This window comes from Rhodnius prolixus, unplaced genomic scaffold (genome assembly GCF_049639745.1).
Source record: "Rhodnius prolixus isolate KJV_2025 unplaced genomic scaffold, Rpr scaffold_3, whole genome shotgun sequence".
In the NCBI taxonomy this organism is placed as follows: domain Eukaryota; kingdom Metazoa; phylum Arthropoda; class Insecta; order Hemiptera; family Reduviidae; genus Rhodnius; species Rhodnius prolixus.
Window position 1 is genome coordinate 50,099,017 of NW_027411603.1, and position 17,475 is coordinate 50,116,491.

Below are 17,475 nucleotides of genomic sequence, written 5' to 3' on the forward strand. Positions count from 1 at the left end.
ATCTGCAGCTGGGGCAGGTTGAAATTATGCAAGTGGATAATGAAAGTCGCTTCTACATCGACAACGGACTGTATAGGCATAGATTGTGTTCGATCGTCGATTTGTTTCCTTGATTTCATCCTAAATACATAAATAAAAATATTATATATAAAAAATATAACCAGTTACGTAAACGTATTCACGTACAACACGCGGCCGGGTCCATGACGCAGCCTCAGTTGTTTTTTTTTTTTGTTGAAAAATTGTGAAAACCAAATGGATAACAGATCTGAGATGTTCGATGAGTAAAATTTTATCGCAACTCTTATAGTTTTAACCCCCTTTCAGCAGTCCGTTCTGTTGACCTGGACTCCCTCCAGAAAAGAAGGGTGAAGAAGATCTTCGAAAGAAAAGTACTTCGCAAAAGCATAAGGCACAGATTGTGAGAAAGACATTTGAACAAGGAGTGTAGTGAAAGTGATAAGATTTGGCTGGCTATCCTGAGTAGGAACATAAGAATGAATGAGGGTACTATTGCTGGAATGGTCCGAAAGGGGATGTTTACATGGCCCAAAACGAAGATAGTCCAGAGGGTGTTAGTAAAGGAGCAGATTTCAGGAATTTGAAGGCAGCAGCACTGAACAGAGGAAGCTGGAAATAAACAGTTTTGTAGGAGGAGACCGAAATTTTCTTTCAAGACAGAAGAAAAATCTATACTTTCCCCAGTTTACCGAGATTTTCTCAGAAAGCTGGTTGCTATAGAAACTTCAGATTGTACTGAAAGGAACGCTTGTGGACAGCTCTTATCGGCCTTATATTAAAATAATAGGTACATTTCACCTATTAATAATAATAGGTTATTATAAATAAGATATTATAATAGGTTTCCAATAGAAAACCAATCAACTCTTCCCAGTTTATTAATCCAACTCCGTCAGTTCCCCAGTTTGGAATCAATAACATATAATAAAGAATAATATTACTAAGAAGTTATTTATCGATTGGTAGTTCAGTTTTGAATATTCTGTTTGATGTGAATCATGATCAAAGGAGGATTACAGTTTGGTAATCAACTATATTATAAACTTGGTATTGGGTACGTTTAAATTAGACGAAGCTGCATACTACAGCGTCTATATTCACTGATACCTGTCCATCAGTAATATTAACAACTTGATTACAAAATTTTAAGTACTCAGTTTATGTTATACAATTCACAATCAAACTTATACTCAATATTGTGTAATATAGCATTTAAGGACGATATTTCATCGTTTGCAAAGTAAAGTAATGTAATTGCTTATTTTTTCAGGCACACTTTACGTTCAACTACTAAATTAGGTGTCGTACTTTACTGTATTTCTCATATTAATAATTAAATAAAATCCAAGGCCTAGAGATCGGGGGAATCGAACCCACTAAACCAACAATACATCTTAGCTTTGCGGGTCTAGCCCTATAACCGTCTAACATACTATACTATAAATTTCTCATATTAACCACATTAAATAAAATCCAAGGCCTAGACCAGGGGAATCGAACCCACTAAACCAACAATACATCTTAGCTTTGCGGGTCTAGCCTCTATAAATTTCTCATATTAACCACATTAAATAAAATCCAAGGCCTAGACCAGGGGGAATCAAACCCACTAAACCAACAATACATCTTAGCATTGCGGGTCTAGCCTATAACCGCCTAACATACTTTACTATAAATTTCTCATATTATAACTATTAAATAAAATCCAATCAAACCCACTAAACCAATAATACATCTTAGCTTTGCGGGTCTAGCCTATAACCGCCTAACATACTTTACTATAAATTTCTCATATTAACCATTAAATAAAATCCAATGGAACCTACTAAACCAACAATACATCTTAGCTTTGCGGGTTTAGCCTCTAACCGCCTAACATACTTTACTATAAATTTCTCATATTATAACTATTAAATAAAATCCAATCAAACCCACTAAACCAACAATACATCTTAGCATTGCGGGTCTAGCCTACAACCGCCTAACATACTTTACTATAAATTTCTCATATTAACCATTAAATAAAATCCAATCGAACCTACTAAACCAACAATACATCTTAGCTTTGCGGGTTTAGCCTCTAACCGCCTAACATACTTTACTATAAATTTCTCATATTATAACTATTAAATAAAATCCAATCAAACCCACTAAACCAACAATACATCTTAGCATTGCGGGTCTAGCCTACAACCGCCTAACATACTTTACTATAAATTTCTCATATTAACCATTAAATAAAATCCAATCGAACCTACTAAACCAACAATACATCTTAGCTTTGCGGGTTTAGCCTCTAACCGCTCGGCTACCGTGGCGTCCATATATAAACTAAATATTTACGAATAAAAAAAAAAAAAAAATCCAAACACAGAGCACTTGTGTGGAGCGGAATGGCACTGAATCAATTTTGTTCTTTTTATTTTTTCCGATGTGAGAAAATTTATTGATGAAAATTTGTGAAAAGAAGTGCGCTACAGATTTTTTGTTTTCCGAACAATTGAAAGTTTTGAATTCAAATAATTACTAAAACTTTTTACACTTGTTTTTTTTTTTGCTTACTTTTTCCGATTGGTTATTTGTACTGCTGTTATTGTTCACAAGATTTCTTTGTTTATTTTAGGGTTCTTTTGTTTATTTCAGTCTCTGTTTCTTTGTTTCCTTTAAGAAAAGTTTTCCAAGAGGTTTTTCTCTTGCTTGGTTGATAATTTATTTCAAGATGAAAAGTTATTTTCATGTTTTGTTAAAAGTTATGAAGGTATATTCGACAAGTGATTTATTTTTCATCGTCACAATTATTACCTAGGGGTACAAGTAAATACGCAAGCTGACTCCGAGTTAGCCAGTGTAGTGCGAGGCAGGGATAATAAGTGAATTAGAAGTCCCTACACTACTGATAATGGATGAATGTTCGAAATCGGTTAGGGATATAATGAAATGCGCGCTTGAGAATTAAAAATTGAGAATTAAAGTAATTAAATGTTGTATGTTCACACTAAATGTTTTTTTCATTTTTTTTTTTAATATTTCGTAAAAAGAAGTTAAAAGTTAACAAAAGTAAAAGTTGAACTAAAAACGATAATAGGGAAAGTTTTAAAGTAAAGATTGTAAGTCCCAGTAATAAGGCGAGAGAAGCTGGGAAGCGGTGGCGTGCTTCAATTAAGTAAATTAAAGTTATATTCTGTTGTCTGTTGAAAACAGAACAAGTCTAAACTTGTACACATTGCTTGTTGCAGGGTTGCCACCTTGCCTTTCATAGACCCTGACAAACTTCTTCAACTTCCTCCAGTGTATTACTCAAATATGACTTCCGCCTCCTGCTACAACATATTTTCAACTTAACAACTTTTAATTTTCATGAATTTAAAAAAAAAAGTTTTCTAGCAGTATGTTGTGTTTAGGTACGAAATGTTTTGCTCCTAGTTCCTTATTCTTGGATAATTCAACGTCAAATTGACAAGGATATTTGTGATTTTAATGAGATTTGAAACTTTACAGACATTGTGGGCCCTTTTTAGAAAGCCCAAAGTTATTGTGCTCATGTCCTTCGCAAGGTACTTACCTCTTAAATGTTCTTCAGACTCAAAATATTACTCACAAAAACCCTATAAAAAGAAGTCTACCCCAGCCTCACAACGAGAATTGCTTTGAAACTTACAATATGTGTGGTGAAGGTGTAGATGCTGTGTGATGAATAGGAGAAAGAGAAAGTACTCAAAGGTAGTACTGGTCTACAGGATATGGTGATGATGATAATCTTTAGATCCCCTCCCCAGAAAGTCTCGAGGGCGTTGAGGATTCAACCAACGGGATGGATTGTCAGGAATGGTAGTAGAGGAGACCGGCCATTAAAGGAAGTGGAAGTTGTGATATTTTGTCTTGGCAAGTTGTAGAACGGAATAAGATGTTGAGGTCGATGTGACGTAGAAAAGAGCGTCAGCTATCTGTCGGCAGTAGTTTTGATTGAAATGTCTTGTACTGTCCGTAAGTTTGTAGGTTTGGATGAACCCCCAACAGCTCTAGTCCGTAAGTCAACATAGGTTTGAGGATAGTATTGTATATTAATTACTGTTCATTATTATTGGTGACTGAATCATAGTTTCAATAGGATGAAAAAAATAACTGCCAGTTTCAGTCATGATAAACTTTATTATGCCGCGAGCTTTCGACCTAGGGTGACTAGGTCATCTTCAGGGCTGTGGAACATATTTACAGTGTGTTACCAATTAATTATATTACAATGAATATGTATAATGTAACGAAAATTTACAAAAATATTTACCTAATTTACAATATACTGTTTTACATCATTGGAGGGTTGGTATATTACCAATTTGGCAACACTGACTTCCTTACAACCAAACACAATCACAGACAGACCGATCACAATTCAGTCCATGAACAGAAAAGACAGAAGACACACCAACTCTTTAATTATGTAAAACAGTACATTGTAAATTAGCCCTGAAGATGGACCTATACCCTAGGTCGAAAGCTCCTGCATAATAAAGTTTAACATGACTGAAACTGGCATTAATTTTTCATCCTATTGTTGTACTCGTATATTTAGCGTTTCAGTTCTATGGGCAATTTGGAGCTTCGTCTAAGTAGACTGTAAAGCAGTTTTGCACTTTTTAAGTCTTTTAAGCCCAGTGAGTGGGTTCCACGTGAGTTGTTTGCCCTATGTAGAGCCGAAGGGTAGCTAGCACCAGATCTGTAGCAAGGAAGAGGGTTGCTGTTGAAGATGACAGGTGGACAGGAGCCCCGCCGGAGAGTTAACGTGGGGCATGCTGGCATTTCTGTGGGTTCATTTCTATATATATATAAAGAGTTACCCCATATTAACAGTGCAACAGAAACAGGACCGCAAATAACAAAAACATGGCATTTTGGAGGGAATCTAGCCCCAGAAACCATTTTCCGGAGGGGAACAAATAGAAATCTACTTCTTTTATTTCAAAACAAACAATTACAGCTCATCACTACAATTAATTTAAAATGCTTGTATTCACGCTGAATTAATCCACTTGTATGTTTTTGTTTCAGATGGGCATAAAAGATGAAATTGAAAATGGACATAAAAATGGTATACATCATCATGATGATGATGACGTATTAGAGAAATTAAAGAAACTTTGCGGGCCCAATGGAATGCCTTCCGCCGATACCCTATTCTGTGATACAATGCTGCCAAAGGTGTATGAAAACTATTATGATAGTATATTGAATTTTGAAGTAAGGCCGGACGATGTATGGGTGATAACATTTCCAAAATGTGGTATGTAGTAATATTATACGTAAATTTCATGTATATCTAGTAATAATTATTATAATTATATTTGAAACAAACAATTAGAATTAACCAAGATATTAATTAATAAAGCTAGGAATTACGTCCGAAATATTACCATAATCCTCCTGCAATCTGACGATGCAACACTGCCCACTAATATCAGCTGATATTCTAACCGATTTAGGCTGGAAACATAGTGGAGCGGCGAACAAAGTGGCGATGATAGCGAAGAGCAAAGCGGCAAAAACAAACACAAGTAAACATATGGGACTGCGCATAGTGGCGAGCAAAGCGAAGATAGAGCAACGCTATCTATAGAGAGTGTTTGTTTTTGCCGCTTTGCTATTCCCTATCATCGCCGCTTTGCTCGCCGCTCCACTATGTTTCCAGCCTTAGAGTACGTTCACAACGGAACGGTGAGTATAGACGATAGCAGAGATGATAACTGATAGAGTAAAATATAATCGCTGATTAGTGTGCACAACGGAGCTGTGATACATGCAACATGTCCGAGTAGTGAAGAAGAGTTTTTATTTTCAGCAGCCACGAAATGGTATATTTTAAAGAAAAAAACGCCTTAGAAAATATCATGTACATCCCATAAATAAAAAACGAAGTACTTTGGGTGAATTTCACCATTTATATAAGGAACTCCGGATCGTTTTTTTTTTTGAATATGTGAGGATGGGACCACCCACATTCGACTATATTTTAGAAAAAATAAGGTCAAAATTAAGAAAACTTTGGAAAAATTGTCATGGAAATCCTATAACCATAGAAGAAAAACTAGTGAATACTCTTAGGTAAGTAATGGTTTTATTGAGAAAAAACAAATGTAAGCACGATTTAAAAAACAAAATATTGTTTAAAAGTAAATAATAAAATAATAACAAAAAATAATGAGTAAAGACAGCACTAATTAATTTTTCTACGTCCATTTTGAAGCTCCTATACTGGAGTTCAGCTAGCAGAAAAATGAAATATTTAATTCTATCATCTATGCTCGTTTATAGCAGCGCGTATGAGTCACTAGTCGCAGCTTCGTTGTGCACGCTCACATTCGAATGTATTATGTTATTCTATAAGCGCTGATGCATCACTCCTATCATCTCTGCTATCATCTATGCTCACAGCTCCGTTGTAAACGGAGACCCCTAGAGAGTTTAGAACAGTTCTATAATACGTATTTTCTACGTCTAAATTCATTTTAAGAATACAGCCTCGCAACCAGGTCCAATAAGAGAGAGAGGCTCCTTTTACTTCTCCAACTGTAAGAGCCCGAGAAGGGTGGGGGGGGGCTCTAAGAAGACATATGTTTGCTGAATCTGTAGCGCTCCTCTATGAATAAAGGAGCTTAAGGCTAAATTTAGATGGCATTGGCAAGCTAGCCTAATTCTTCATGCCAAATTCTTCCTAGTTATGCACAGGATATCTTCCAGAATTGTGGTCAGGTCTTCGTTTGACCGGCCAAAACCACTGAGAGGTTCCAACAACTACTCAATCCCCCTCATCAGTACAAAAATTTAGCACTAGTTCATTGATTGAGGGTGATCTAAAAATTACATTTTATTTCTAAATTTCTTTTTTGCAGGAACCACATGGACCCAAGAAATGGTTTGGCTGATTGGCAATGGTTTTGATTTTAAGACCGCCAAAGAAATAGTCCTTTACAAAAGATTTGTTTTTATGGAGTGAGTAACCTTTATTATTGTTATTACTAGCACTATTTATTTATTCTTACTACACCAACATCCGCTTTGAGGGATCCTCAGTCTGGAAAAGTGGGTTATTAGGGATAATCAGTATTTAATTGTGGGTGTTTGTTAGAAAGAGCGAGTGAGTCTGAGTGAATAAAACACATTTAAAACGAAAATTTGAATATTTAAAATTACAAAAATATTAAAACTTCGTGAGCAAAACGTTTTTTAAAGTATATGATTACTCCCTGTACACTCCTACGATCCAAAATCGTCTGCTAAAACTCCTTTCCATCCTAGACTATCATCCTGATCCATTCTGCTGCAACATAGCCTCCTACAGGTCCTTCTATTCACTAGAAACACAAAAGAATCTGAAACTCCTTTTTATCCTATACTGTCATCCTAATCCACTCTGCCGTGAATCTGAAACTCCTTTCCATCCTAGTCTGTCATCCTAATCCACATTGCCGTGAGCCACCTACAGATCCTTCTATCCCCCTATAAGATAAGATAAGTTAATAGATGGGACGGGACCCACGCCCCATGGCACCGCAGCCACAAAAGACTTATTGTGCCAGCCCCTTCTTAGTTCTAGTAAGCCTCCTAGTAACCCTCCCCTCCTAAAGAGTTGGAGGACTTTCTCTACTATTTCTTTTTGCGCTACTATCTCCTTAGGTCTCAACGTTCCAAAGGTTTCATAGCGCAAACGCTCGATTGCAACGCAATCGAACAGCAGGTGAGAGGCTGTTTCCTCCTCTTCCTAACATAATCTGCACAATGGTTCCGAGCTAATAAGCCCCACCTTGCGCAGATACTTCCTGAACCTACCGTGCTCCGTGAATAGGCCTGCAATCAGAGTAATCTTCTATCCCGCTCAGGGGCGGCTTAACCTATAGTGCAGGGTGTGCAATGCACACGGGCGCCGCGGCGCTCCCTGAGACAGCTAAGAGCATCGTCTTGGACCATCATGGTACAACAATGATATGACAGAAGCGGCCAGCCAGCGCGGTGGCGGCAGTTATCAAACGCGATAACTTAGTTAATAGTTATAGCCGCGGGGGGGGGTCAGGCCTAGGGGGCGCCAGGGTTTCATTGCACACGGGCGCTACACGAGCTAGAGCCGCCCCTGATCCCGCTGTAGGCACAAAAGAATCTGAAACTCCTTTTCATCCTAGTCTGTCATCCTAATCCACTCTGCCGTGACATAGCAGACAGATCCTTCTATCCCCCTACAGGTACAAAAGAATCAAACACATCCTTCTCTAACTTTCTACACAAGGTGCAGGTTTTTCCACTCCTTTTTACCTGCATTCTCATCCTTCAAATCTTAAGCTTTCCACATACCATTGTTACGAAGGTTATAATGTATTTGTACATTGGCACTTCATGTCTGTATTTATTGTACATATTTATAATAAAGATTTATTTATCTATCTATCAAAGTATACGATTACAAATTACAAACCTTGGGTCAAAATTCGGATTCAATAAAGTTGAATCAATAAAAATCAACTAAAAAAAGGGAAACTATTACTTCAATAAGTGATTGCGACAGGAAATAGTGAGTACCCAGGTGAACTAAATCTTGATTCACCATCTTCATTTATTCACTCATCCTTCATCCAATATCATCTCCTTCTCTATCTTCTACTTCTACAATCAACCTTCCATATAAATTGTCTCTCAATACATACGAAGAGAGTATGGAGGAAAGCTTTGATTAGATTCTTACAGCATCCATTCTATAGATAGATATCCTGCTACTCCAGTCTAGCGATGAAGGAACGGTGGCGTAGACACTGCCAATGACCGTCTTCTACCCCTGCAGAGGTCCTTATTACTCTCACTGGAAATCACCGAAGACATTCAAGTGTCGCCATATTGAATAAGAGTTCATTGAGTATAGCTCCTTCAATTTCTGTTAGAACCACTTATCGTACTCTCTTTCTCTAAGTTCATATCTAGTTTATTATTGCATTCATTTCTTTTTACTTCTCCTTTAATTTAATAAAAAACCGGGAAAAAAAAATTCAAAGTAGAAGTGAGAAATAATCAAAATAAAGCGCTGTCGATGCTATCGATTATCTTCACCTACTACAAGCAAGGAATGTGATTGCAATTGCATTAAGTAAGGCCAAGTTCGAGCTATTTGTGATTTTCTTAGCAAACTTTAGATATAAAGCTTCATTCAATCAATCACCCATTTACAGAACTTAGTCCATCGACCTAACCCTTCACAGGATATCGATATCGACCACTTTCGTCGCCTCTACGTCTAGATCAAAAACGAAAAAATGCCGAAAAAAACTCAAACTGCACATTTCTTTTGGACACTCGACTAGATTTGACAGTCGAAGAAATTAGCGTAGAAAAACTGCACAGCCGGAAGTACCGTCAACAAAAAAGTGTTTATTTCCGATAAAAACGAACTTGAAGAAAGATTGAATCGAATCTTTCTAATTGAGTCCAACCTTTCTAGCTAAAAATTCTTATGAGAAAATAATTTTGCAATGGGCGAACAGCTGAATAACTTATCTAATTATAAATATGCAAATATTGAGAAAATAAAGAGGCGTATTCCCATTAATTAGAATCGATAACGGGTTCATATAATTACAAGACTTGCCTACAAGCTAAATTAATATTAATTGTACGACCTTGAACGTTTAGTAACTAAATTGAACAAAATTGGGTCAGCAATTGTCTAGGTCATTTGTTCATAGGTTTATACATATCTTTGACTAGTGGTAGCTAGGCTAGCTGGATTTCAAGGTCACTTTTACCAATTTTTAGTTTCTCTTATCGTCGTAAAAGGAAACGTTGTTATCGTGCCCAATTTTTTGAACAAACTTGAAGGCATAGTTTTTCACCGGATATACTACGTGTTTTTTTGTGAGCCTACTGAATATTTAAACAAAAGTTTTTATAACGCAAGCGTGAAAAGTTGAATATCCCCCCCAAAAAATTGAACATTTTGTGGAAACCTTAAACTTTAATATCCGCTAATGATTACGAAGATTTTTTTTTTTTTTGCCAAACCGGAAGTGTGCTAATTTACTGAATTGACGTTTCAGTTTTTTGGGACATTTTCTCGTAAATGACTCCAAGTAATTTCTTTAAACATCTTATATTATTAGAAAAAAATAGAAAAAGCACAATAAATTCTGATTAAAACAATAAAATGTGCAAGGATCCCCCCAGAATAGTGGAATCGCAGACACGTAAGGGCAAGGTAAAAAGGTCACGGCCAGCTTGGGAAAATTAAAATAAAAAATGCATTTATTTTCAACACATAACCCTTTAATAGTTAATGCACTTTGACCAGCTTTTTTGTTATTATTATTATTATTATTATTCTTTTATTATTATTTTTTTTTTATGATTTAAGACGCGTCAACATCTAAGGTTATTGGCGCCCGGAGCTTTTTTCAGTGCACTGCCGGCCTCCGGACAGTGTTCTCCTCGTTACAGACAACACTGTCTATCACCGGACAGTGAGCTGTAAGAAGCTCCTAGGAAGAGAAAATCTAAGGGTCAGCTGCTGGATATTGTTATTATTATTATTTCATTCCTGTCTCCTTATTAGGGAAATCAATTAGGGGGGTGGACTTTGCCACAACCCCTTATCTAAATTACTATCTATCTCTCGGAGTTAAAACCTAAATCCAAATAATAACGGGCTGCACGCGGCGATTGGCTGTATTGATCTGCTTAATGGGCAGCACTCAGGAACTTTCGGACGATACGGACCGTATCTAGGAGGACTGCCTTCTGCGCCTCTTACAACCAGATCAATGGATAGGCCCAACTCATTGACAGCAGTCACCGTTGTTCTGGGCACGAGGCCACTCGTGGAAAGTTATTATAGGCGCAATCGTCGTTTTCTCCAGGTTGTACATTTCTCTTAGTTAAAAAACTAAGGTCCTGGTACTTCCGGATCTTTTCGTCCCTGCTTTTCTGCATGTTATCATCATTTGGGTATGGCGATATCGACGATATGTGCCACTCTACCCTTCCTATCCATAACTAGTATGTCCGGCTTGTTGTTAGCAACACTCCTATCCGTTACTATCTGGAGTGTCCCAATATACTTTTGTGTGCGCATTCTGCAGCAGCGTCGGCGGGTTATATTTATTAAATGGCACTTCTGTCTTCAGCAGCCCAAACTTTGAGCAAAGTGCTTTATGGATAATTTTAGCCACATTATTGTGCCTGAAAAGGTACTCCTTCGGCGCAAGTACTAAACATCCTGAAACTATGTGCTGTACGTATGCTTTCCGAAGTGGAGTTGCACATTCTGCATTTATCGTGCACTAGACTTTCCCCTAGAACCCATCTTCGGTACGCCTTCGTAGCTATCACCTGGTCCTGCATTGCCATTACGAAACTCTTATTATTATTATTATTATTACTATTATTATTGAATAGATTGTATTCCTCAACTACGAATCTTATATTTGATTGGAACCACCCAGTAAACCCTACTGTTACCTGGCGAACAAAATCTTTTAACACGAAGTAACCACTTTGCTGCGCATGTGCAGAAGACTAGCCATTGATAAAATTCTTAAACATTCAAGCTCTTCGTTTACTATTTTACTTTTTAACAAAATATATTGTTTGGTTGGCTGCCTTGAAATCTAAGTCGAAATTACGTACATCACTGAATAGTCAATTTACATTACGCGTCTTCTTTTTCGAAGAACTTTAATAAGAAGCAATATAAAATTTTAAAAAAAAAAAAAAATCGTTAAAAAAAAGAAAATGAACAAACAGAATTATCAGAAAAGCGGATGTCCCTGAAATATTTACGAACTTAACCTCTTTGAAGGTTATTTGCTAACATCCTCCTTGTTTGTTTCCTCCGTAAACAATACGTACGTCATATTGTCCTGAATGCGTGGTAACTATTACATAGGGCAGGATGTCTCCATTTTTTTTTTTCGGAAAAGGCGGGATTCATTTTATTAAAATAAAAGAATCCGCCATTATTTTATTTGGTATGATTATTCTTCTCTTTTTTTTTATTATGTAATTTGTTAATAGTTTTTAAAATTTTTAGTTTTTTTTCAACTCAAGGTCATATTTCTCTAAATGTCATAATGGCTAAGCATAATAAGGAATAAGAAGTCCAGTTTCTTTCTTTTTTTTTCTTTTACAGCTTTTGTGGTTAAAAACAAAACAAAATTTATTCAAACAATTTATTATTCGTAGAATACTTCTACAATACAAAACCGGATGTTCATATTTATTTTTATAAACTTAATTCTTCTCGAAGTAAAAAAAAACAAGTTATAGTTACGTTTTAAGGCTTACAATTATGTAATGTTTGTCGAATTATGAACAGCTTAAGATTAATGAATTTATAGTTCAAACTATAGGTGACAAACGTAAAATTTATTATTCTGGCAATCAAAATAATTATATAATAATATAAGCTATTAGCGTTAATTACAAACTGTTACGTATAGGGAAAAGTAAATTTAAAATTTTTATTAAATTTTATTTACCTTCTCGTTAGCGAAAGCATAAAAAAAAACTTCACAAAGAGAGCTTAGACAGAGCTTGAAGAGAGCTTTAAGAGAGCTCACCTTCTCGTTAGCGAAAGCATAAAAAAAACTTCACAAAGAGAGCTTTAACAGAGCCTGAAGGTGAGCTCTCTTAAAGCTCTCTTCAGGCTCTCTTTGTGAAGTTTTTTTTATGCTTTCGCTAACGAGAAGGTGAGCTCTCTTAAAGCTCTCTTCAAGCTCTGTCTAAGCTCTCTTTGTGAAGTTTTTTTTATGCTTTCGCTAACGAGAAGGTGTGCTCTTAGTTTTAGTTTAATTGGACTTATGAGTTCTTGGACTCCCTCAAAAGTCATGTGGGTATTCCTTCTCCCAATCATCTTCTGTTCATCGCACAGGCAAGATGAGTGGCAATAGCGTTCTTCCTTTTTTTTGCCGACAAAACCAACTCGGGTGGCCATCTATCCAGGTCTAAAGGTATATCCTCAGATCGTAGTAGCCTGTTAGTAGGCGTGTATTGATCCCAAAATGTAATTGTTGCCTCGTACCTCGTATATATTTAGAAATTTATGAAAAATTCTTACAAGCATTTTCTTGTCACCTTTTTTCCCCCATATAAATCCATTCAACAAAGTGGTTGTAAACTTCCGGTTACAGAAAATTTGGTTAACTAACTCACCCTCCTGTTGACTTGATCTAAAAACAGATTTTAGATTTCTTCAGTTTCATTTAAAACTTATATTTCCAGAAAAAAAAGTGTATTTGCATCTATTTTTTTTTTGGACTAACTTTATATATATTATTCTAAATCATGCTATAACAGGAAATTCCGACTTTTCCAGATACAATGCTATTGGTGGAGTGATGGAAGGAGTAGAATGTCTTCCTGCCTTAGACAATATGACGTCACCACGGTACATTAAAAGTCATTTACCACCTCAGCTGCTACCAAAGCAATTGTGGACCGTCAAACCTAAGGTAATTTTTTTTAAAAAGTTTAAATTTTGTTAAACTTATCCTTCCTGTGAAAATTCAAAAACCTGTCTCAGCACTTCCTGTTCTCAGCAGCAAGGAAAGTAATAACCTTCAACTATCTGAATGATCGGAACTTACCATGAGAGAAGCCTCCCAAGCAAGAAATTTTACGTCTTTGCTAACTCTTTGAGACTAGCACAGTCACTTTAATCTAGGGATTAGATTTTGAGCAGTAAGTGGTGTAGGTTTGGCTCCCCACGGAACTTAAGCTAAAAGAAGCATTCTGCTAGACCCGCAAAGCTAAGATGTATTGTTGGTTCGATTCCCCTGGTCTAGGCCTTGGATTTTATTTAATGGTTAATATGAGAAATTTACAGTAAAGTAAGTTAGTCGGTTATAGGCTAGACCCGCAAAGCTAAGATGTATTGTTGGTTTAGTGGGTTCGATTCCCCTGGTCTTAAGCCTTGGATTTTATTTAATGGTTAATATGAGAAATTTACAGTAAAGTAAGTTAGTCGGTTATAGGCTAGACCCGCAAAGCTAAGATGTATTGTTGGTTTAGTGGGTTCGATTCCCTTGGTCTAGGCCTTGGATTTTATTTAATGGTTAATATGAGAAAATAGTAAAGTAAGTTAGTCGGTTATAGGCTAGACCCGCAAAACAAAGATGTATTGTTGGTTTAGTTTAGTGGGTTCGATTCCCCCGTTCTAGATCTTGGATTTTATTTAATGGTTAATATGAGAAATTTACAGTAAAGTAAGTTAGTCGGTTATAGGCTAGACCCGCAAAGCTAAGATGTATTGTTGGTTTAGTGGGTTCGATTCCTTTGGTCTAGGCCTTGGATTTTATTTAATGGTTAATATGAGAAAATAGTAAAGTAAGTTAGTCGGTTATAGGCTAGACCCGCAAAACAAAGATGTATTGTTGGTTTAGTGGGTTCGATTCCCCCGTTCTAGATCTTGGATTTTATTTAATGGTTAATATGAGAAATTTATAATAAAGTGTGTTTGCTACTCGCCTCCGTCCACGGCACCTAATTCGGTAGTTGAACGTAATAGGCAATTGCTTTACTTTAAAAGGCACTAAAAATTCATTTTATTATTTTTTTATTGCAGATAATTTATATCTACAGAAATCCAAAGGATGTAGCCATGTCCTACTGCAACCATTATCGCCTATGGAACGATTTTAATGGATCGCAAGAAGATTTTAGTAAAGCGTTTGTTAGAGACAAAGGTAAGTCGTTATTGAATAATAATTTTTTATTTATTTTTTTAATTCAAGGCGCGATAACAACTGAGCTCATTGGCATTCAGAGCCTTCTACAGTGCACTGCCGGCCTCCGAACAGTGTTCACTTGTAGTGTAATAGACGGTAACAGAAGTGAAGACGAAATCTCTAAACCAAACTGAGAAATCCACCTCTGATGATGGATGAAGTCCGAAATCGGTCAAGGATACGATGATCATGCGGGCAACGACACAATCAATGACAATAAAAAATACTAACTATTTTTTGCTTTTGCTTTTGCGATTCATTAAAAATTTAAGGCGTTCCCAATAGGTCGCGACCTAAAGGTTGAGAAATGCTGTTATAACTATTGTCAGACTATATATTGTTACGTACTCTTTGGTAATGTATTAAAATGTAATTAAAAAACTCAGTTTTAATTTATTCTGTTATGAAACTCATTTTCAGTTTGTTTGTTTTTCTGTCGTAAGGGGCGTCAGTAATAATAATTATAGTAATAATAATTTTTTTTTTATGGAGGGGGAAAATGCATTATGCATCATCGTGGGGAAATACCCACGGTATGTGGGACCCTCACCCACTAAAAACCCACCTCCCCTAGAGGCACAGAAACCCACCTTGGAACCACTTGCGCATTACTTCAAGGTGGTGCCTCACAGTAGCTCATACGAGCTCCTGCCGGCCTTTATTCGACTATCTATTATGACAGGAGCAGACGGAAGTCCAGCTCCTGTTTCTTTCTTTTTAATATTACCTTGGCAAAGGTAGCTACCCGGTCCCACAGCAATCTCTATCGGAGAGCATAATCTCAACTATATTTTCGGGCGTGATTCTCCCGATCTCTTGCTCCAAACTCTCCCTCTCCGGCACCCATCTATCACACAGAAAGATTGTGTGATGGGCGTCATCGAGGTCAGAGTCTCCGAAGATACATGACGGGTCTTCAACTTTCCCCAACCTATTACAGGTACGAGGTGAAACACCCGTGCCCTATAAGAAACTGGGTGAGGTAGTAGTCCGACCTCGCCATGCTTTCTTCCGGCCCACTCAGAATGGGTTGCCAATGAGCCGTGCAGTCCATCTGCCTCGGGTGTCCGTCCACCACCTCTCATGCCAGGACCGAATTGAGTGATCCCTGGCCACCACTTTCGCCTCCAATCTTCCGAGGACTTCCCTTAGATCGTAAGCCATCTTACTCAAGCCACCACCAGTGCCGCAGGCTCCGAGACCGTTCGATAGGAAGAGGCGATCCTGAACCCTCCTCTTCTTTGTACCGAAGCCATCTGCTTCCGGTACTATTCCTTTTTAAGAACGTCGGCCCAAACTTCACACCCATATAGAAGTATGGCGTAATAGTAATAATAATAATAATAATAACTGTCCGGAGGCCGGCAGTGCACTGAAAAAAGCTCCGAGCGCTAATAACCTCAGCTGTTGATGCGCTAAAAAAAAAAAAAATAAATAAATAATAATAATAATAATAATTAGGCATTCTTTACATAATCTAGCGATCTTTCCAGTTCCAAAAGACGGTGGTCCACTACGTCTTTGTACTGACTAAATTTATCTTAAGTCTTTTTATCGGATTCGATAGTTTTACAATACAATCGCTAAGCAAAAATGAAATTAGGGTTCTAAAAAAAAGAGGCAAGATTTCTTTTACCTGAACTACCATTTAGTTATTGGCACAATAACCTTTTTCTAGCTGCAGTGTCTGGGAACAGGAATCTACTAAATAATATCTTAGATTATTTAGAATCTGTCTCAGCTTGCATGTCTATTGTAACCCTGACCGGTTCTGGACTTTTATCGACTATTATCAGAAATAGAGTCCTCACTTTCTGAAGTTGTGAATTAAGTCAGCGAGTGTAGTGCGTGACAGTTAAAATCAAAGATTGCAGTATCTTTTCCGTGAAAAGGTTGCATTCTGCGGATTATGTCTGCACGGATTCCTTCAATAAAACTACTCAAATTTGTCGAAAAATTGGCGAGTAATTAGAGCTATTTTTTTTTTTTGCCCAAATTATCGCAAATATAATACACAGTATTCCTCTAAATAGCGTAATGTAAAATGCTATATAATATTTTGAAAGGGAAGCATAAATGTTTGCGGCCACATTTTTCTGATGCTGTAAATATTTATTGGACTCCAAAGTAGAGTTGGGTCCAGTCGAAAGGTGCTGCATGTTTAAAACTGTCTTCAAATATAGCCTACACTTATCTTAGTATCCTACATCGTGATGTGTTTGCATTATTAGTGGCAATTCACCAGAACTGAATGTTATAGCCTGAATAAATTCCTTCGTCTTCGGATTTAAAGCCCCTCCTCAAGATTTTGGGATATGGAACTTGATGAAAGGGTGTGATATTTTCCAAGGCAATGTTTTTCTTCCCCCTAAATTACAATCGGTTCTTGCTTCGCTAAAACTCTAGCTACAAAGCTTCTTAAAAGTACTCAAGTTATTGTATTTATAGTTTTTCAAGTCCTTTAAATTAGTTCCACATTCACGTCATATTTTCCAGCAAAATTGTTAAATGGTGGAATTCCAATTACGTTTTAATCACTGCAGTTTCATCATTCTTCATTCTTGCAAGGGTTGCATTTCTTTATCTAAATGCCATGTTTTAGAGATCTTCAAATGGTTGTTTTCTTCTAGATTCTTTTTTTTTTCAAGATCTGTGACCAACCAAATAATATTAGTGTTCAAATCAGTATTTGTTGCCACACATA

At 36.8% G+C, this 17,475-nt stretch overlaps 1 protein-coding gene across 1 annotated transcript in view; it reads left to right on the forward strand.

The window, feature by feature from the left end:
- Positions 1–17,475, forward strand: part of LOC141453407 (sulfotransferase 1 family member D1-like) — a 40,622-nt gene that overhangs the window by 15,416 nt on the left and 7,731 nt on the right. The window contains exons 2-5 of the mRNA XM_074126610.1: positions 5,068–5,299; positions 6,906–7,005; positions 13,361–13,496; positions 14,609–14,729. Coding sequence (XP_073982711.1) covers positions 5,068–5,299; positions 6,906–7,005; positions 13,361–13,496; positions 14,609–14,729 — 589 coding nt within the window. The remainder of the gene's footprint in view (positions 1–5,067; positions 5,300–6,905; positions 7,006–13,360; positions 13,497–14,608; positions 14,730–17,475) is intronic.